Source organism: Terrapene carolina, unplaced genomic scaffold (assembly GCF_002925995.2).
Source record: "Terrapene carolina triunguis isolate 2854851 unplaced genomic scaffold, T_m_triunguis-2.0 Scaffold192, whole genome shotgun sequence".
In the NCBI taxonomy this organism is placed as follows: Eukaryota; Metazoa; Chordata; order Testudines; family Emydidae; genus Terrapene; species Terrapene triunguis.
The window spans coordinates 16812911-16835900 of record NW_020664543.1 but is presented as its reverse complement, the minus strand read 5'-3'; the positions used below and the strand labels follow the sequence as shown (position 1 = coordinate 16835900).

At 47.6% G+C, this 22990-nt stretch overlaps 1 protein-coding gene across 1 annotated transcript in view; it reads right to left on the bottom strand.

The window, feature by feature from the left end:
- MGAT5B (alpha-1,6-mannosylglycoprotein 6-beta-N-acetylglucosaminyltransferase B) overlaps nucleotides 1–22990 on the bottom strand; it is a 144727-nt gene that overhangs the window by 109869 nt on the left and 11868 nt on the right. Inside the window, exon 2 of the mRNA XM_026654578.1 lies at nucleotides 22341–22453. Within this exon, the coding sequence (XP_026510363.1) occupies nucleotides 22341–22453 (113 nt within the window). The remainder of the gene's footprint in view (nucleotides 1–22340; nucleotides 22454–22990) is intronic.

Here is a 22990-nt window from a genome sequence, read left to right as displayed (position 1 = left end):
AATCAGAAACATAGCATATGACCTACTATACAATTTGAATCAAAACAACTTACGTTTCAAAGTTAGATACTGACAACAAGCTGCTTTTGACCCATCTACAGACAGAATTATTCGCCAAAGCTATTAGGCAACTAATTTCAAACAACAAAATTACTTTGGAGAAATAATAAACTGGTCATGGATAAATTGAGAACAGAGAAAGAGGAGAAAAACATCAAGCTAATTATTTGCCCAGCTCTGTCCATTTATCTACGTGTATTGTCCTCAACACTGTAGGATCTGGACACCTGGTTATAGAGGGTTTTGCCACATTGTTCCTTTCCTGTGGCTCTGAATTTCCATGGATTTTAATTGCAACCTTACAACTCAAGTAACTCATTGAAAATGTAGGGAATTGTGTGTGTCTTCAGAGACGGGGAACTGGCATGTAGATGTGCTAATACTGAGCTCATTTTTGCTGCCTAAATCCTTCCTCATCCTCTTCCCCATGATGTTTTGTGAGGACCCAAAACAGGTTAGACTGTGAGGAAGGAGATCATGGAACCAACTTAACCCTAAGCAACATCTTAGGCTTCTGTTGGCCCCAACCCAAGGTCCTGCCAAAAGAAATCCACACTCCTTCATGGAAGCGGCGTGTGAAAAGAGACAAGGTGGTTCCAAGCATTGACACCGAGCCTGATTAAATCAGCCATTCAGGCTGCCAATCAGCCACAAATACCCTCCTGTATCTGCCTGAGATGCACCGAGCAAAGGGGTTGTGCTGGCGAGGCGAAGTCATTTTTTTGCGCCCCTCAAGCAATCAAGCGAAGGAAGGGCAGGTTGGGGATCGCCAAAGATTGCTTGTGTCAATCACTCTAATAATCGCAGCCGGATTAAAAAGACACTGCGGTATCTGCAAACTGTTTCCTTTCAGGCAGCAGATGTTTGTTTAACGGGCAGCTTGTTTGTGTGCAGCGCCTGCACATCAAATCCTCCCTCGTCAATTATCGACTCGTGTCTATAGCTTTGCGCTTCTTATTTACAAGGGCTGGTTTGGTCCTTAGCATCATAGAGGAGTTAGACACATCCTCAGACAGCATGAAGTCCACCCCATCGTCAGGGGGCAACGCAGACTCCCCCAAGGGAAGGCATATTAAAGCTGCACTGCGTTGGCGCTAATCCGTCTTTTAACTCAATCAGTCCTGAATAGCAGCTGGCAAACACTATCCTCTGGTGCAGACCAGTGGTTCCGAGGTACACTCCATTCCAATTGTCCTTTCATAAGAAGCTGCTGTCGACATAGAAGCACATTCTGGCTTTAACCGAGGAAGTAAGATGCCATCCTGCTTTCACACTCTTGGTAGATCTTAGGTATTTCTAAGGTGCCTCTCACCTTCGTTTCTCAGGGCCTTGGTATTTATTGCCCCTTTCATATCACATGGTCCTTGCTATTATTTTTTTTAAACAAGAAAGTTTGGCCCTGCCTACACTAGAGGAATCAGTATGAGAAGAAGAGCCCCTTTCATGCCAGTGGTAGCTACAGTGTAAGGGCGAGTGCAGAGAGAGCTGAATGCTCGGAGCAGGTTTTCACAACATGGGGCTCTGTGTCCTGTCTGTTCCACCCTCCCAGCACTAGCTGGCTGCTGCTGTAATAGGGTTATTCATTTGTTCTAGCAAGGGAAGGAGAAATAACACAGCTGGCCCAATCTCCCACCAGCCAGGTGTGGTATCAGGACAGATTGCCACAGACTGACCCAGCCGAGCAAAATGCCATTTATCTAGTTATCATTATCATTTCCTGGGCCCATCCAAGCAATAGCACATGTTGCCCTAGTGCATGACAAATGGCAATCCCTTTATTTAAGGGCAGTTATTTATTACACTATCTTGACCGGACCATAGGAAAGCTCAGACAGGTCAGCGACCCTTTCACTGAAGGCCCCCAGCTGTACACTTAATTTAAAGGGACATTGACAAAGCAGTGCAGCTCAGTCTTTGACCTCTGGTGCCTCCTTATCTTTATCTTTCTGCAAGTTTCAGTAAAGAAAAACAAACCAGGTGTTAAACCACACAGAGCAAAGTCGTGGAGATAGGATCTCCGCTCATGCACCGTGGTGGGGAGGGGGCTTGGGGACCTTATGGGGGAGAGAAGTGTGTGTGGAGATGGAGATTAGCGTGTCTTTAACGGGAGGACGATGGGTTCAGTATTTCTGTTGGTCATCACTCTTTGTTGAGACTTCAGGGAGCCCTTTATGGGGTTGGAATAACATGAGCGCCAATCATTTCCTAGTGCTGTAATTCCTGAGTGCTGGAAATGCCGAGCAAAATCCTGAGCACCTTTCAGGATTCAACCCTTCATGAGGCGATGAGATCTCCTGTTATTTCTACTCCATTTATGGCTTCCTGAGGTATGAAAATCCCAAGAGAAATAGAAGCACAAATGCAGAGGTATACAGCTTTATTGCACAGCCCTAGACACACGCTCTCTCTCTCTATTTATATGTTCATTTGCTGGAAGAAATTTAGTTTTAAGCAGGTGAGAATCCAAGCAGTGGAAAAGCAATGACAGTGCTGCTGAGTGTAACTGCAGGGGCAGATGGTTAGTGCGGCAGAGAAATGGTCGGGGTATTAGACTTTAAAGAAACAAAAGGACACACTTTCTGCTGGAGAATACAAGGGAATGTTGCAATGCACAAGTATGCAGGCCTATTGTCTGTCATTAACCCTTTCACGGCTCTTCTGTGTCCAAATATGTCAGACTGGCGTGGTTGAAAACTTGGAGACTAAACATTTTTTGGTGGAAAGAGGCCCTTCTCTAAACCGAAATGTTTTGTGAAAATATATACATTGCACCAAAGGTGTCCAGGGGACGGTTTCTCACAGAACATGACATTTTGATCCAAACTCCCCAAGGCATTTCGACACAATTTTGTTCCAATGCGGAATGAAACCTGATTTCAAAGCCTCAAAAGTTTTCCCAGAATGGAATTGTAACTGTGTCTGGCCCTCTGTCAGACACAAGCCCTTGGGCTTTCCCCTCTCTCACCTTCTGATTGCACCACTATGCACCACTATGCAATGTGATTGCACCACTATGCACCAAAGCCTACAATCAACCTCTGCTGACTTTTCCTGCGCATATTCAAGAAAGGTGAGGAAATGCTGGGGAGAGAAGGAAATAAGCTTTTAATTTTCATTCCATTTCCTTCCCTTCTAGATACGATTTTCTAGTTCCCTAGGGGGATGCTGAACCTTGGAGTCTGGATGAGCTGGATGCAAGCTCCTCTGACATAATTAGGAGTTGAAGGTCAGGGCACGTGTCAATGGAAAGGCAGTTGTCCCTGTATGTATTCCATAAGGACTCTCCTTTATCCTAACTGTCCAGATCCTGAATTCATTTACACCAATGCAAACTCTGAGCCACACCTTTGAAGGTAGGGGGTTACTTTAGATGCATTATTCTCTGTACTGTGATAGGTTGCCATTAGGTGTTACCGATTAATTCACCTACCGCAAAACTGGCCCTAGGAAGAGTTAAGATGCCACATAACTGCAGCCAGGAAGTCATTTGAGAGGCCGAGTGGGTTAATTCACTCTACCTCGGCCAACACAGCCACGCACTGAAAACTGCCAAGCTCCTTTGTGCTGAAAAGGCTCCAGAGCAGGGAAGAGAAGGAGGGTTAATGGGAAGGTCATGGAGCCTCAGATGAAGAGTTCCTAGGTAAAAAATGCAGGGAGGCTGTGAGCTGCAGCACAGCTGCTGAGTGTGAAAGATCAGCTTTGCCATGGGATCATGCAGGCATCCCTAGAGAGAGGCAGTGACAAGAGCTGCTTCTCTAGGACAGGTTCCTGGCTGCTACCAGTCCCATGTCAGAGAATGGGGCTTGTGTACATTTTACAAGTAAACTCTTAACACTATGAAAATAGCTGGCTCCGGGTCGCTGATTCAGCTCCAAACGGGAAACTGTCCTGTAAGGGCCCTAAATAGCAGCTACTACGCAAAGGAGCAACAGTATTATGGTCGCACCCAGAGGCTTCAGTCAAAATCAGGGCCCCCTGGTGCTAGGTGCGGTACAAAGACAGACAGACCCTGCCTGACCCACAAATGCTACGTCATGTAACAGCCTGGTGGGGCTTGAGCCTGCCAGGCAAGGGGTGTGGTCAGACCCCCCCAGACACACCGACCACCCACCCCAAGGACCTTGACACTGCGCAGTCATTCAAGAGAACGCGCTTCTCCCTCTTAAAGGAGCCACAGTCAGCACCTCACAGCACCCCCTTTACCTCCCCCAACTGCCTTGAGCCATTTCACCTGGTGCCAGCCAGTGGGATGGCTTTAACAAGCATGGGGTGGCTGGTACAGCCCAGCAGCATGGTCCCCAAGCAGTAAGGGTAGGATCTTGCACTCTAAGTGGTGTTCAGAAAGACACGGGCCACTGCAATTCACAAGAGTTTGAGCCATGACTACTTGGAGCCTGTTTCCGCCGCACTGACATCGGCTTCTATGGGAGTTGAAAGAGCAGTTGTAGGGGCTGGTGGCAGCAGCGACAAACCTATTGTAAATTTCAGCAGCTGGGAGCTAACAACTACAGGGTTTAGGATCTGCTGGGGGGGAAATGGGAGAGCTCAGGTGATTAGAGAAAGGAACACAGGAGCAGAGAAAGGAGCCCTTTGCCATTAGGATACAAGGTGGAAGCCAGCCCAAAACAGCGGGGACTGAACATTGCTACCATTGGTTGGTTGCTCCGCACCCTGTGTGAAGTCAGGCTGGTGGTATCTGACTGGGAATTGGACATCACTGAACATGGCTTCCTCCGGGTCAGTCTCTGTAGAGAGGCCAAAGATTTACTTGGTGATGGAGAGTGAACTCCTGTCGCATCCCTAGCGCTGGTCCCTTCGGTGGCAGGTTGAGGCAGGGACAGGGAAGCTGGCTGCCCAGTTCTGTGGCTAGAAGGCTTCTGCCTACAGGGTCATTATAACCAGTCCTGAGCTCACAAAGAGAACAGATCCCCTGAATGGCTTTTGCTATCCAGCCCTGTGTCCTAAGGGGTCCTCAAATAGAAACCCCAGTGCCGTGTCCCAGGAGCGCCAATGCAGCCATCAGTCAGAGCTGTCAGAAGGAACCCTGTGGTCTGAAAGGAAAGCCTCGGGGACCAGCCTCGGTGGGCTCTCTGAGCTCCAAGAAGACAGATTCCATCTGGTTTTAAAATTGGACGAGCTGGGCTGACGTTCCAGGCTCCCAGACGTGACTAGGGGGAAGGAATGAAAATAAAGAAGCTTTCCATCTAAGTCAGCGAGGTCAGAGGCAGAGAAAAATTAGTCTTTTACCAGCCAACCGATGCCCTTCTGTGTCAGCAATCTGTGACTCTGTCTCTTGGCTGCAACCCAGCACTGAAATGAGCCAAACTCCCTTCGGAGCGTCTTTTCTATATTTCAGAGACAGTGCTGCATATGGCTGATGGAGGTTATAGGCAAGAGGTCTCTCGGAGGGGGACTCTCACATCGCAGTGTGGAACAAGCACATTTTCATCTCGCTGAACTTCAAAGAAATTTAACCCCTTCATGCCCTGTGGCTCAGGAGAGCCGTCAACGCTCATGCTTTACGCGTTAGGAAGCCCATCTGTAGGCATGAAAGGGTTAATTACCTCTCCACTCCGATGGCTGTGCAGTAATTATAATAGCTGTGTGTTGAAAAGAGCTAATAATCCTTAATGCGGATCTTATATTTATAGTTAGCCTCTCATCCTAATGGATCTTAAAGCACTTTATTAACTGGCTGTAAAAACGATATCTATTATGTAGAAGTCACTTCACCTACTGCAAAAGCACAACTAGTTCTGCAGTATGTCAACTGTTAAACAGTGCCCAGCAAAACTACACCATAGATTAAGACAGCAAGTGGAAAGGATATTGGATCCAAATTCTAACTGCATAGAGAATTTCAGGGATACAGACTAATTTCCTGTGTTGGAATTTGGCCAGAACATCAGTGCTAACACCGTAATCTTAAATAACCACTGAGGACACAACATACCTGAGCATTCCACTATAAGCTTAGGTGGCATCCCTCCCCCTCCTGATGCCTGGAAAGGGACACTGTTTGAAAAGCCCGTCATATACTGACATCCCCAGACCTGGCCCCATGCTGTGAATTTAGACAGCTGTCTCAATAGGAGAGAAGCGATCTGGGGACAGTCCCTTGGAGATGCACTCCTTTTGTGCATCCGATTTCTGCTGAATGGCATGTTTGCTCCACAGACAGCGACAAGTGTGCCAAACCTAAAGACTCATCTGGCAGATCCAGCAACTCATCACGTTCCCATTGACAAGGACCATGCTGTGGTCTTCAGGGAGGTTCTTATATAGGCAGGGGAGCAAGCGCCTTGGAGAGAAATTGCAGGTTACTCAAACATTTGCCTACTGGGAACCATGTCTCCTGGATACCAGCCCTCCATTTGCCATCATGCAGATCATCTCCTTTCCAATCCACCATCTCAACTTCTGAGACAATGACAGTAACTGCTTCCATTGGAAAGTGATTTTTGAAAATCTGGCCCTACATATTTTCTATAGAGTCCTGCACCCACCAGCTGTCATTCTTCTCCATGGGCAGCACTGGGTGTTGAGCAGTTCTGAAAGCCTGGCCAAAAGGGGAGCAGAGCTCTTTTGAAATCCTCTCTCCAGTTGTGGGTTCTGGGCATTTTTGAAAAATTGGCTCTCAATGAATTTTCAGGATGGGATTTTCAAAAGCATTCAGTGATGGCCTAATTCTGCTCCCACTGAAGTCAATGAGAGTTTTACATTTGGCTTCAATGAGGGCAGTGTTTGGCCGACGCCAAGAGCTTTTGAAAAATCTCACCCTTAGTGGCCTACATTTCCAAAGGTAACCCCCGAGGTTGGGTGCCTCTGTTTTTTTGGAGTCCCAATTTGAGACACCCAGGCTCTAATTTTCAGATACCTGGGCATGCACAACATTGGCTGCAGCCCATTGATGGAAATATTTGCGGTCACAAACTGAAGTGATTTGGAATCGCGGGTGCTCAGCGCTTCAGAAAATCAGGCGTTGGGTGGCTCAAGCTGGGCACCGAAATACTGAGTCACCCCTAGCCAGTGAACACTTTTGAAAATGGAAGGCAGTTTCATTAAGGAAATTTAGCAGCTGGACACAAGGAGAAGGAGCCAACATCATGTGACAGGCTGGCTCTCAGCAGGACACCACCCCACTCTTCCCCCCTGCAGCCCAAGAAGTGTTCCACGGACCACAGTTTGAAAGCTGCTGCTCAAGGCCCCAGTTCAGGAAAGCACTTAAGCCAATGATTAACTTTAAGCATGTGCTTAAATCCCATTGACTTCAGCATTTGTGAAAGAGCTTTCCTGAATAAAGATGCTGGCCTGAATTGGGCCATAAGAAAGAGACATGAAAGCGGATGCGATTGCTCTCTATAAATACATCAGGAGGGCCAACAGTGGGGGACGGAGAGAAGAGCATTTAAGTTATGGACAATTTTGGCACAAGAACAAATGAGTATGACCTGGCCATGAATAAGTGCAGGCTGGAAATTAGAAGGTTTTTAAGTCATCAGAAGAGTGTTCTGGAGCAGCCTACCCACAGCAGTGGAGGCTCTGTAATAATTGAGCGGGCCTACTTTAATTGTGAGCCTAACTGGTGGAAGATGGGTGAAGATTCACGAACGGTCACGATTACCGTCATAAAAAATTGTGTAAGAAAAAAATTTGCGAGACAAAAAGATTTAAACAGAGGTTCTACTGGTATCACTCCAGGACTATGTTAAGATTATGATTGATAATCAAGAGGAGTGGAGGACTGGAAATCAATGGAGCAGAATTGGTGCTTCTGAAATTAGGCCTAATTGATGGGCAAAATGAGAGGACGGACCACTCCACCTCGCCTTTTTTGGGGCCCTTGAAGAAAGGCTTGCAGGGAGGAAAGGGTGAACTTCTGCCACCATCATGGCTCCAGCAGAAGGATTTTTACTGGGACACCCAGACCTTGCCATCATTGCCACACAAGGACCCCAGCCTGATACATGTGAGATCCTGTTCTGACTTCCCCTCCCTTGTATGTCTCCTTCCATTCCTCGTTATCTTCCTCTTGTCCTCTCCCTCTCTCTCTCTGCTTTTCATCTTGTCCTGAAATCAACCGTACTGCACGGCACCAGCACAACAGCAAGATGAGATGGCCCAGCCAGCTCTGCTTGGCTGAGAAGGACCAGTGAAGCAAAGAGACCGGACCTGACCAACCAGATGTCCCTGACTGGGGAGGTGAGCCAGGGTCCAGAGCACAGCTCTAGTGACCAACCTGCCAGCCCCAAGCATCCATCTGTGACTGACAAGCTGCCCTGTATCTTCAGAACATCAAGATGTATTTCCCCCATCTTTACTATCCTATTTCTTCTCTCCCTTCCAGGGCCAGCGCAAACCATTAGGCGATCTAGGCGGTCACCTAGGGCGCTAACATTTGAGGGGCGGCAACCGTGGCGGCCAGATCTTCGGCCATCCCGGTCATCGGCGGCATTTCGGGGGCGGGACCTTCCGCCACCTCTGTCGGGGGCGGGACCTTCCGCCACCTAGGGCGGCAAAAAAGCTGGCGGCGCTCCTGCTCCCTTCTGTGTCTGTTTTGTCAAAAGCAGGAAAGTGTTTGTCATCCTCAACTCAAACTTAAATAGAACTAATCCTTTCTTCTCCACCAAGAAAGGCTGTTTGACAGAATAAGAGATGTTAACCAATATTCACCCTCTGTAATAAGAAAGAGACTGATAGGTTTGGATTAAGTTTGTTTGCATACTCACTCAAGTTTGGTTTTAATAGTTTTTGCCATGTTTTAACTCTTCTCTTTTTGTGTATTTCAATTAATACATTTCTACCCTTTGACATGAAGTTCCTAGTATGTGTTTGCCATTGTATTAAGCAGGCTGAGGTCTCTGTAGTCCAAACTTTGTATAAAACTGTTTAAAGTTGGACAGCAACACAGACACATTAACACCTTTGATTCTTTAGGCCCATTTATTCCATCTATATTATTAGAACAGGAGCATACAACCTAACTAGTTTTAAGATGGAGCTTGATAAAATTTATGGATGGGATTATATGACAGGGTTACCGGCAATAACAGAGGCTTGGAGTTGATGATCCAGGAGGTCCCTTCCAGGCCTATGCCCTAAAACCACCGTATTAGAACAGACTTATGATTACGGTTCCATGTATGTCACAGAGGTCATGGACTCCAGAGGTCACGGAAAGTCACATGACTTCTGTAGCGGCCAGTGTTTCCGAACACAGGGCCGCCTCGGGGACAGTCACACTGGCCACTGCTGGAGCGGCTCTGCAGCCAGCCACTCAGCCAGCCCCACAGCCAGCCACACCGGCCATTGCTTGAGCTGCCCCGGGGACAGTCACACTGGCCGCTGCTCGGGTGGCCCCAGGGACCACCTGAGCAGCGGTCCCGGGGGTGGTGGGAGCAGCCACAGCTCAGGAGCCCCCAGCAGCAGTCCTGGAGGTGGCCGGAACAGCAGCAGCGGTGCCTCCCAAGAGCAGTGGCTCCCCTCGGAGCCCCCCCCAGCAGCGCTTCCCCCAGCAGTGGACCCCAGGAGCCCCCCGGGGGCCCGCCCAGCAGCGACTCTCCCAGAAGCGCCCCCCAGCAGCGACTCTCCCAGGGGCCCCCCAGAGCAGTGATTAGTCAGGGGTATTTATAGTACAGGTCATGGACAGGTCAAGGGCATGAATTTTTGTTTATTGTCCGTGACCTGTCCATGACTTTTATTAAAAATACCCATGACTAAATCATAGCCTTACCTATGATCCATGTATTGCAACAGTTTGTCTCTAGCATTCGCCAGTGCTTATTGCTTCAGGCAATGACATACAGCCACGTGCAATGTGGGGGGATGTATTGTACTAAACTCTAGGGAGATCTCAGTTGATGGTCATTAGTTTGTGCCCTGATGTATGAGGGTCAAAAGCCTTTTTAATTATAACCTAGCTAGAGCAACTGCAGGTTGTGACACACCGTACCTCAGAATGGCACCCTGTAACCCCCCATATTCATCATTCATATATGGTGGTGATATTTCACACAAAGCATGCCATGTCAAGTATCATATGAAAGGTCATGATATGCTGAAACCCGCTGTTCTGTCCAAATATGTGTATCATTAGTGTGTATAACGTTATGAGATTTTGCTGTATGGCTGTTACTGAAATATGCTGTAAGTTTGCTAGTGACATACAAAGGACCCCCGCCCAGGAGGGTGCTCCACAACCATTAAATCAGCAGGGGAGTTGTAATCAAGGGATTTACAATTCAATGACAGCTGCTCAAGTCCAGACACTGGGGTTTACTCGATCCCTATGACTCAGCAAAGCCCACCAGGACATGTCTGGGCAAGTGTCTTCCAGGCACATGGATGGAGGGTATAAAATAAGGAAGAGTTGCAGCATGTCTTGGCCTTTCTCCTCTCCCATCTATGCTGGCAACATCAAGAATGCTGAGAAGACAAAGATTTCATCTGAGGAGACTGCTCCAGGCTTCAGGGAAGAAGTCTGTATATTATGAACTGTAACATCCAGTGGGGTGAGAAAACTGCTGATCTAAATACTGCTGATCTTTTATGCCTACCACTTATAATCACTTAAAATCTATCTTTCTGTAGTTAATAAATCTGTTTTATACTTTACTTAAAACAGTGTAGTTAGGCTGATATGCTTGGGAAATCTCAGCTCAGATACAAAGGCTGGTGCATGTGCTCTCCACGTTGAGAGAGGGGCGGACTGGGTAATACACTTACCCTGGTCAGGCTTCTGACCAGCGCAAGACGGTATAGGCCAGGGGTGCAAAGCTGGGGAGGTGGGGGGAATTGGCTGGCACCTCTCTATTGTTAGTTCCGGAGTCGCTGGGAGACGCATTTACCCATGTAACTCAGTTGGGTGTGTCCCTGCCTGTGGATGTCTGCGTAAGTGCAGTACCTGCCAGAGGTTTGCTGCTTGTCACAGCATCACAGGGTGAGAGGGAGCCCAGGCTGGTGGGACAGAGGGCTCAGCAGTACACCAGTTCCAGGTTGCACCTCAGGGACCCTGTCACACAGATGATATTCTGCTCCATATCTCATCATTTTTTAAAACTTACTATTTAACTCTGATAACATCCTGTAGCGGCGAGTTCCACCAGCTAATTATACATTGCAATTGAAAACAAGAGACAGCACCTGCAAAGGGCAAAGTCCTGATGCCAGAGAAGGCAGATGGAATTCTAATGAGTACCCTGATCAACAACAGTTTGAGCTCTTGCAATTATCTCAGATCGTTAAATGATATTTTTTGTTTTAAGTCAAAAACTCTGCCCCGAGACAGCTTTTCCCAATGGTAGAACAACAAAAGACAAAAATAGACTCAGGGGGTGGGAGGGACAAAAACAAAAACCTCACACATTTTAAGTTACAAGGGGGAAAAATTAAGACTCTCATGTCTAGGATCGTTCCCAAAGTGTCATCTATATGCAAAATTTTGATTGTTTTCTTTTTTTAATCCTGATTTTTGTTTGCAGAACCAATTCTCTCAGTGACCATTTCAAAACAAAGGAAGCTCCCAGTGTTTATTCCACAGCTGAGGATTAGGAGAAAATAACTTGCATTTCAGAAGGTGTTCTTAGAAAAAAGCAACAAAGTCACTGCTGCTTCAGATCATCAAGAGTAGAATCCCTCTGAAGACTGATTATTGGCACATGGAACAAGCTCATGGTTCTTAGCGAGAACCTCCTAGAAGATGACATTATAAAGTCAACAGAATTAACTGGAGGACTGCGACAGTCTATTTTTCCACTTCCCTTCTTCTGCCTCATTTCTCTCTTCGTTTAAGGTTTGATTTGCTGTTCAGATGGCTCTGAAGCCGAGGAGGCTTTGAGGTGAGTCTGAAGCATTATCTGACACTTCCTCCAGCTATTTCATTTCACCCTTTGCACCCTCTCTGCCTTCAGCAGCTCCCACACAGACTCTCAGCTCGCACCGGATGGCAGTGTGTGACTGGGATGGCAATCTTTATGAGGGGGAAGCATCCAGTCCCAAGCTCTACTATAATGCTCCATGATTTAACTTAAGGCTGCGATTTTCACAGTTGCTTTGAGGAAATAGATACCCAGTTGGACTTCGGTGTGCAAATCTCTTAGAAGTAGGGAGACCAATGTCCCGTTTTTATAGGGACAGTCCTGTTTTGGGGACTTTTTCTTATACAGGCACCTATTACCCCCACCCCCACCCCCTGTCCCGTTTTTTCACAGTTGCTATCTGGTTACCCTACTTAGGAGGCTTTTAAAAATCTCAGCCTAGATTTCTATGGCAAGTATTGTATTTTAATTAAATCCTGGGGTTAAATCCTGACCTCACTAATGGGATTTCTCTCATACTTCAATGGGGCCAGGATTTCACCCTAACAATTTACTTAAAACCAACATGAGGTCTGATCCTGCACCCCTCACTGACATGGGTCATTACAGTGGTCCTAATACTGCAAACAGCTAAGCCCATCAATACATTTACTCACTGAACACAAAGTAAGAGTTCTGTACATGCATATGTGTCTGCAGGATAGGGCCCAACAGAATGACTATGTGAATAAGGTTTGCTCATGTGATTAAGGATTGTAGGATCAAGCCTTGTTATCGAACCGACATGTATTAGATACGTAATGGGCAAACCTGAACACACACAACCATCATTTTATTTATAAAGCAACACAGACCCCAGCGTATTTGGAGGTGGGGATGCTGCTCAATTAAATACAATAGTTATAAATCTATAATGAGCATCTCTGAAGGGCCCATTAAATCAGGAACTTTAATGAACAAACGTGGAGAAGAAAAGCACCAGGTACCTTACTCTGCACTCCGGCAAAAAAACCCATTGAAGTCCATGGAAATTAGTGATGCTCAGCACTTCTCCGAATCAGACGCTAGGGGCCTGGTTCAACATGCGCTTGAACCTTTTACTGAATCAGGGCTTAGATGAGTTAATTTTTTTTTTTTAAATGGAGATATCCTATCTCCTAGAACTGGAAGGGACCTTGAAAGGTCATCGAGTCCAGCCCCCTGCCTTCACTAGCAGGACCAAGTACTGATTTGCCCCAGATCCCTAAGTGGCCCCCTCAAGGATTGAACTCACAACCCTGGGTTTAGCAGGCCAATGCTCAAACCACTGAGCTATCCCTCCCCCCATAATACATCAATCCAATGTTGTTAGAAGGACAGGAACTGCACTATACAACGGCCAGCAGTAATTAATGCAGCTAGTCAGGAATTGTGTGTAGGAATGACTTTTCCATCAGGGGAAAATCGAAATGATGGCTCCCTAGCAGCCTACCTGGAAGGCTCCTAACGAGTTCAAAAGCCTTCCAGGTGAGCAGCTGGCAAGCCAAAAAACTCAATTTCACTTCTCTCAAAATTACTATCAGGTGGGTACCCAAATGATTGACAGACCGTACTCAAGGAGTAGTTATTGCTGTTAAAGAGTAATGGGTCACTGAGAAGAGACAAAGGGGAGCAGATAACAGTCTTCAAATATGTTAAGGGATGTTATCAAGAGGATGGAGATCAATTGCTGTCCTACCTTCAGTGGATATGAAGTAGTAATAATGGGCTTAATCTGCAGCAAGGTTGGCTATTAGGAAAAACTTGTACAATAAGGGTAGCAAAGCAATTCATAGACTTCCAAGGGAGGTTGTGGAATCCCCATCATTGGAGGTTTTTGAGAACAGACTGGACAAAAACACCTGTCAGGGATGGTCTAGATTTACTTGGTCCTGAGGTTTACTCAGCACAGGGGACTGGACTCGATGACCTCTTGGGGTCCTTTTAAGCCCTACATTTCTATGGTTCTGTGAAGGTGCAAATTGCTGGGGTGCCACTTACAAGGCCAGTAACATTAACACACCTCTTTGCACTTGGCTTCAGAGAATCATTTTGCACTTACAGCAAGTGTTGCAACTAGTGGTATTTCATTGGGATCTGTAATGCATGTTAATTGAATATCTGTTGAGGCTTGATAAAATTGTAATGAGATATGTATCCATTTCTGTTATTGTCAACCCTCTTTACGTTAAATATGCTCTTAATAATCCATCACTCCTCATGCGCATACAGGCCCTCTCTCGGAACTCTACATGAACTGCAGAAGTCATATACCACAGGACCTGATTCTGGCCCTACAGGCATTAGTGGAAATCACGGGTAACTCCAAGCTCAGCAGAATTACCCTGCTGCAAAAGCAGCTTCAGAATCAAGCCCCAGTTTTCGAAAGGGTCAGCCTCCCACTGAGTTACTGCATTTTGTGCCCACATGGAGTTTTGCAGGGGCAAATAGCCATTGGTGTTGGCATAGCAGCACTGTGCCCAGCTCCCTTATCTCCAGGCGCAGTCACCTAGTTAGATATTTAGGCATCAGGTACCATGGTGATGGGCACAGTACAAGAACATGAATAGAAGAAAATGTCTGAGCCCTATGAAATGCATCCCTGAATTACTTGTGCCTGACAAGTCCTGGGTACAAAAATCAGAGGCCACTTCTGACGGTCAGGCCCTCACCAAAGAGATTCATTCATACCCTGGAAAAGCTTTTGTTTATGAAATTCTGTACACATCGCAACAGCTAGAGCCTCTCAAACAAGAAAAATAGGGAGACAACCACGTCCACAATCAATACATTAGAAAGAAGTCAACAGAGGGTGGGGGCTTAATTCTGCTCCAAATTACATGACATAAAGCCAAAGTAAGCCTATTGACTTCAGTGAGTTTACACTGCTGTTCAATATCTTCATCAATGACTTAGATATTGGCATAGAAAGTACGCTTATTAAGTTTGCAGATGATACCAAACTGGAAGGGATTGCAACTGCTTTGGAGGATAGGGTCATAATTCAAAATGATCTGGACAAATTGGAGAAATGATCTGAGGTAAACAGGATGAAGTTTAATAAAGACAAATGCAAAGTGCTCCACTTAGGAAGGAACAATCAGTTTCACACATACAGAATGGGAAGAGACTGTCTAGGAAGGAGTACGGCAGAAAGGGATCTAGGGGTTATAGTGGACCACAAGCTAAATATGAGTCAACAGTGTGATGCTATTGCAAAAAAAGGAAACATGATTCTGGGATGCATTAACAGGTGTGTTGTGAGCAAGACACGAGAAGTCATTCTTCCGCTCTACTCTGCGCTGGTTAGGCCTCAACTGGAGTATTGTGTCCAGTTCTGGGCACTGCATTTCAAGAAAGATGTGGAGAAATTGGAGAGGGTCCAGAGAAGAGCAACAAGAATGATTAAAGGTCTAGAGAACATGACCTATGAAGGAAGGCTGAAAGAATTGGGTTTGTTTAGTTTGGAAAAGAGAAGACTGAGAGGGGACATGATAGCAGTTTTCAGGTATCTAAAAGGGTGTCATAAGGAGGAGGGAGAAAACTTGTTCATCTTAGCCTCTAAGGATAGAACAAGAAGCAATGGGCTTAAACTGCAGCAACTGGAGGTTTAGGTTGGACATTAGGAAAAAGTTCCTAACTGTCAGGGTGGTTAAACACTGGAATAAATTGCCTAGGGAGGTTGTGAAATCTCCATCTCTGGAGATATTTAAGAGTAGGTTAGATAAATGTCTATCAGGGATGGTCTAGACAGTATTTGGTCCTGCCATGAGGGCAGGGGACTGGACTCGATGACCTCTCGAGGTCCCTTCCAGTCCTAGAATCTATGAAAAAAACATTTGGCCCTGAGTCTCTGAGTTCCTTTCAAGTAGTTCTTTCTCCACTATCACCCACCTGAAAGCTGCAGGAAAAGTTACTGTTAATTTGAGCCAGCAGGGACTCTCATTTCTGACCTGCAGTTCCTCCACAAGCTCTACAACCGATGGAGAAAACCAAAGGCAAGTCTCAACCAGTGAAGAAAAACTTTATGTTGAATTCTTTACTGAGCTTTCTAATTAGGTGATAACTTTCCTAGACAGAGCTACAGAACCAAGACCCAGGGATAGAAGAGTGGATTACGATTGACAATTTCCATCAGAATCAACATTCACTGCTTCTCCCAGATACAGGAAAGGGGAGCAAATCTTCATCTCTTCCTACCTGAAGCTACAAGAAAATTGGACCGTTACAATACAAGCCACCCAGCAGATTGTGGGTGAAGTTTGTCCCTATACAAAGAGCCCATGGAAGATTCACCACTTAAGCCCCAGGGTTTGATGGTGACCCCGTGTGATGAAGTGAAGTTTTTAACCTTATCATGTTGCATGTGAAGCTTACTGTCCTATACTAATACTGTGTGTACCTCAGTTTCCCTGTATACTGCACCAATGCCTACATAGTGGGAATTGGGTGTGTGACTTTTGCTGAAGCCCTCAGAGCAGGTGAGGTTGCCCAGCTGCCTGCTCGTAAGGTATGGCCGATGCCCTTCGTAACCTGAGACCTAGGAGGGGGAGGCGACCAGGTGACACTTTGCCAGGAAGCAGGACAAAGACTGGAGGAGGAGCAAGGGGCGTTGCAGAGGCCAGGCAGCGGGGTCCAGGGCAGTCTCCTGTCTGGGACTTGGAGAGGGGGGAGTCCAGGGCGTCTGGCCTGGGGTCCCCCCAAGATAGACTTTGCTGAAAGTCACTGGTTTCTGTGCTAGCAAGCTCTGCTCTACGCTGTGTACCTGTTGACTAATAAACCTGTTTTACAACGCTGGCTGAGAGTCACTGCTGACTGCAGAGTTGGGGTGCAGGGCCCTCTGGCTTCCCCAGGAGCCCCGCCCGGGCCGACTCGCTGCGGGAAGCGCACGGTGTGGAAGGGGATGCTGAATGCTCCGAGGTCAGACCCAGGAAGGCCGAAGCGGTGTAAGCTTCTTGCTCTGGCGACAGTGTGCTCAGAGAGAGGAGGCTCCCCCAGAGTCCTGACTGGCTTCATACAGAGCCGGTCCAGAGCATCGCCCCGGTGACTCCGTGACATCCAGCACAAGTGTAACTCAGGATTAACTCTACTGAAGTCCAGAGGGTTAACACCAGTGCAAAAATGGTGCTAGCAAGAGGAGGATCAAGGCTCATGACTGAGCATTTTCCCTCACTCCATCTGCTAGAATCTTTGAAATGACCCACTCCAGAGAAGGGCTGTGCCATGGGCTCCTAGGAAATGGTCCGCCAGAGGGCCTGTTGAATTTATTACACCAAATTCTTCTCCCAGGTTTAATGGTATAAACTGGAGGTCATTTCATTCAAGTCTAGGAAGGCCCTATGGTTCTACACTGATGTAACCAAGAATAGAATTTGGCCCAGAGAACAAACTCCATGGGTTGAGGTGTATTGTAGAAAGGGAAGGAAGAAAGGGGTGGACTTGAGTTTCTCTCATCCTGAAGATGAAGCAGTGATCAGTTCCTTACCATACAGTCACTAAGCCAATTACAGCCACCCGAGGCGCTATGGGAGACTTAAGTGGTACATGGCCAGCTGCCCAGGGCTGAATTTCCTTTACTGCCGAACCGACTTGTTTTCAGCTGTGCTGGTTGTAGGACGGGGGACACTTCACATCACCTCTGCACTTCTCCAACCCCAGGGCTGCAGGGAGTCAGTTCAGCGTTTGAAGGTTGCTTTAATTTACAAACACCTGCAGCAGCCTCGAGGAGCTGGCTACTCCAAGGCTGCAGAGAAGAATCCCCAGCTAGCAACTTAGGGTGTGTCCACACTGCAAAAGAAGGCGTGTTCTTAACTTCCCTTAGCTGACACCAGTTAGCTAACTGGTTAAAATAGCTGTGAAGACACAGCAACTCTGCTTTTAACTCGGGTTAGCAGCTTGGTTCAAGCCTATAGGGGAACCAGGGATTGCATTCTAGCTGCTAACCCAAGCTGCCGTGTCTTCACTGTGATTTTAACCCACATTAAGACCACACCTTTTTCCTCCATGTAAACAGACCCACAGGTTAGCTGTTAGAGTGGCACAAAGAAGCCTTATTGTGACTAAGGAGCTGACCCAAGAGTCTAGGCAGCTGGTGATCAGACTAAGCTGGGATGGCTGAGGCTGCCAGTCTGTTGAATGAGGGACCCTGCTAGAACTTGCCTGTGTTTAAATATAACACTTTTCGCTACTCTGCCTGGAAGTTGCATCCCGAATGGGTTAAGGTGCTTGGAAGAGAAGTCTTGCTGGGGGGAAAATATCAGTCACGCAGCAGCTGCCGACAAGAGTCAGTGTACTCTGACTCCAGCGGTTATTGTTACAAAGGCCACTACATGGCTAGTGACCACATGACATGCTCACACCCACCTGCAGGAAACATGGGTCTGTCTCTAAAGGGAGACAACTTGACTTCAGTGAAACGTGCAAGACAGAAGGGGAAGGCATTGATCTCCCAGCGTTCTATTGCTCAGGCTACCACCAGCCATGTAAACACTAATCCCTGGGAGAACAGACTTAACGGCGTTCATGATGGGAACAATTATGAAGGGGGTGGGGAGAAACAAAAACTCCTTTGTACTCTATCTGCCAGGGAGAAAACCAAGACAAGCGCCAAAGGCAGAATTACACGTTAATCTCTTTTGAAGTCAACTAAGCAGTTTACCGGCACCGGCAGAGTTTTGGAAGCCATCTCCCTAGCCCCTCCATACAAATGCAACTAACAGGACTACCTCTTCAATTGACCCAAGAGACGGATTTAATCCTGGAGGGAGTACAAGGAGCTCTGGAGGAGATTTAATCCATCTCACCTTAGCAACTTCATCCCCAGGGGAGACTCTTCTCCCCCATAGCTGGGCTGGCATGCAGAACGCCACTTTAATCAGCTCTCCCAGGGAGGAAGCGTTGTTGTGTCATTTTACACAGCAGACAAAGGGGAAGGGATATTATTTGTGTTTTCTTTCTTGCTCGGCTTCAGCACATGATGATTCAAATGCTGGAAATGCTTAGAGGGAAAAGACACAGTGAATCTCAGCACAGCAGGGGCAATGGGCCAAATTCAGCCCAGATGGTGTAAGGCGATGTAACTGATGCTTCCCTGCACCTGCTAATCCCCAGATGACCTAGTGGGGGGCTCAAGGCAGGGGAGCGCAGTCTGCGGTACTGCTGCCTCCCTCCCTCCTGCACTGTTTTCTGCTGTACAGAGGCAAATTTAGATTTCACCAGGGGACCAGCTCCTCAGCTGTAGATCACTGGAGCTCCACTGACTTTGAGAACGTGACTCTGATTTACACCCAGGGCCGCCCGGGGTGGGGGGGGGCAAGTGGGGCAATTTGCCCCAGGCCCCAGGCCCCACAGGGGCCCCCACGAGAATATAGTATTCTATAGTATTGCAACTTTTTTTATGGAAGGGGCCCCCGAAATTGCTTTGCCCCAGGCCCCCTGAATCCTCTGGGCAGCCCTTTTTACACCAGCTGGGGATCTGGCCCAGGAGCCCTGATTTTTTGAGGGGGACAAGGTGCACTTTGATTAGTACAGGGATACCCTAGCCACGCCCACTCCCCAGCCCAGGGTTGTGCGGAGCTCTCTGCAGAGGAGAGGCCATGGCCAAGTCCCACTTCTCCTCCCCACACTGACTTTCTGCCTCAGGGGCTTCTGCAAGCGAGGTAGGCCCCAGGCTGCGTTTAGTCCAGGTGCTGCTACCTCTCCCTCTATCCTTCATCACTTAGACTTCTGGCTGAAATGGGGGATTTTAGTCTGAGGCCCCCTCACTCAATTAATCGGGGGTGATGTGTTTATCACCACAGCTGGGAGAGAACATGTGTGTGTGTGAGGGGAGTGTCTTTCCTTTGCTCCGGGACTGTCTTCTGGTCTGACCAAATGTACCTTGGCTATCCCAGGCTCTGGATTGGGCCACCTCTCTTGAAAAGTTCTCCTTTCCCTGCTATTTCATTTGGACCCAAAATACTTAACTGTCCAGAGGTAAATTGGAACAAAACAAACAAGCAGCTGTTTTTTATACAGAGCTAAATTCAATGACCTGAGCAACCCGGAGCATTCTCTGTGATGGACTTCAGAAAGGTCCAGCAGAAACTCCATTCAGCAAGTAGTACTGAGTGACAACACTCAAATACAACGCACACATAGGGTTGCTAACTTTCTAATCACACAAAACCAAACACCCCTGCCCCGCCAATGACAGCTGCAGAGCTGGCGCTGGGGCCTGGCCACCCCAGCACCTACGAGCCGCAGGGACCTGGCGGCCGCTTCCGGAGGCAGCACAGAGCCAGCGCAGGTAGGGAGCCTGCCTTAGCCCTGGGCCCCCGCTGCGCTGCCAACCGGACTTTTAACGGCCCAGTCTGCACTGCGCCAGGGTCTCTTTTTGACCGTGCATTCCGGTCAAAAAACAGACACCTGGCAACCCTACGCACACCATCAGAACAAACTCTCATTAGTTGATCAGTGGTCATGAGGGCAGGATATTTCTACTTAGGAAATGCCGATTGGCCCTTTCACGGGGATGATGACATGTATCATATAAGCTAGCACTGTCTGCCCACCTGTCTCCTTGTCTGAAGCTACTGCTACACTCTTTACTGTAGCAAAACCCCCACTGATGTCACCAATAGATTTTAGTGGATCAAGGCTACTGGAGTGTGGCAGCTTTTGGCCTGCTACATAGTACCCCCACCACACGCTCATCCCATTAGTTAGTGCATGTAGGCCTTGCTGGAGCCCTAGGCATAAACTAAGAGTACGAAGCAAAGTAGGCCATGTCAGTAGAGTAACACCAGGCTAACCAAGTAAGCGCATCTAACCAGAGAGGATGGTACACGAACACCCAGAGTTCTCAAATAATCACATACACAAATTCCCATGAGATTATACAGGAACACACCGACCCCTTGTAAAATAAGGATGGGATGACAGGATAATGGATGAGGAGGTTTTGTTTGAACTAGCAGGTACAAGATACCAGGGTTATAACAAACAACATGTCACTTATTTGTATCAATGTATAAAAGGAGAAGTCATGGGAGGGGCATACATCGGCTGAGGGGACAGCATCCTGTTTGCTGACTGAGCCCTTACCTTGTATCAGGCACACGCGTTAGTGTCCCTATGAGCTACTGGACAGGGCGCTAGTACCGTGCTTTGCGGACAATAAACCTGGCCGAGCACCTTCGTCACTGATCCGAGCCTGTGGTTTTTCTAAACAGCACCGAGGTCTGCTGAATCAACATGCTGTGCACTCTGCTGGTGCGGCTAACACTGGAGCTCCAAGAATAGCAGCATTAACAACTCTGCAGCACCAGCAACATGCCACAGCACTAACAACATGCACCATCCTCAACTCCCCATCAGCGGTCCCACCCAGCACCCAGTTCTCTCTCCATCCTCCCACATTTCTGCTGCACTGCAGCCCCATCTCCTGACCCCTCAGTCCATTAGGGGAGGTGAGTAGGGGCAACAAGAACTCACCCCACAAACAGATGAGCAGGATCCCTACACGGCCTGGGTAGGGGGTGGAGGGTGGATCAGGGAAGGAGGCAACCAGAGGTTGGAGGTGTCAGGAATACACAGGGGTGAGGAAAAGAAGGGAACAGGTTACATCCCTTCAATCCTAGGATCTGCCCTTGTGCAACATTTCTCCCAATTAGCTTCTCCATTAGAATCAGAACCCTTTGACTATTCCCTCTCCATCCTCTATAGAGTACTTTTATGGGTATTAAAATGTAACACACACACAGTTGATCCCCTAGTTTCCCATCACAGTGTCTCCTTTTGAGACAAAAAAAATGGCAAAAAGGTCACTCGCCACACTTCCACTCCCTGGAGACCAAACCTGTCTACAACCACAAAGCCTTCCACAGTCCTGAGCCAGAGCCTCCGGTGCTGTAAGCTGGCACAGTCAGCGGAGCTACACCAGCATATATCAACTGAGAATCTAGCCCCTTGCATTCAGATCACCCAGGTTCTCTATACACCAGGTGCCATCACAGTGCCTTGCACCAAACACTGCTAGAGCTTCATGGTTTACATCCCCCTCCATACACTCGGCAATGTTCTCGAGAAGGCTTTGCGAAAGTGTCAGTCTCCATCTGATTTCCTCCCTCTCTGCCCTCCTTGTTTATGGAGCGTGTCATGACGAAGAGTTGAATGGAAATAGTCAACCAGCCCATACACTTAGCATTTCCACCAATTCAAGATCTATGGCTCTAGAAACACAGGCCCCTACCCAGTAAGCCAGTAGGGGGAGCTATTAGACATGGGTAGGTCTGTCATACTCCAGCAGGAAGCAGCAACAGACAGACGTTGACTAGTGCACTACCACTTCCCTAGACTCGTTACCCCAGAAGAAGCATTTATTCCCATACTAGTCACAAGGAGCAAAAAGCAGCACAAGTTCTCCTCTTTTAAAATAGTTTTTAAAACGGTTAAAATGCCAGTTACCTTCGGTTCTGATGGTGAAGGGAGAGTCTCCCAGTCTTTTGGCTGAAAACTGGCCTCCCAAAGATGTCATTAAGAAGCACAGGGTGAAAAATCCAATGCCCAGCACAAATATCCTGAGGGAGGAGAAAAAGAAAAGATAAGGTGAGACACAATCAGTAATGGCTTCTCTGCTAAACAGGTTGTCCCACCAGTTACTAGTAAGCTATGGGTCTCTTCACTCACAGGCCCACAAGTCCTGTGGTCTGATTCTCAGCAAAACCCCCAACACCCCCTCGAGAGCTCACTTGCACTGACTTTTCTAACTGAAAAGTCTGTATGAGAAAAAAAAGGGGGGGGGCAGGCATTGAGAGGTGGAATGGGCCATCGTGCCATGTACCTGAACTCTAACCCTCAGCAATTCATTCTTAATCCTGGTCCTCTTGGCCATTCAAAGAGGATTGGCCAAGTCACCAGTGTTGATCTGTTTTAGTAACATAGGAAATACCAAGCCAGATCAGACCAATGGTCCATCTAGTCCAGCAGCCGGCCAGGCTTAGAGGTGCACTAGGCACTGAACAGCTCATTGCTGTCAAGACTTAGGTGGCTTTGAGTATGCCACCCAGCAGAAATTTTGGTGCCTAGGAGACTTTACTGGCAGAAACAAAAGCACC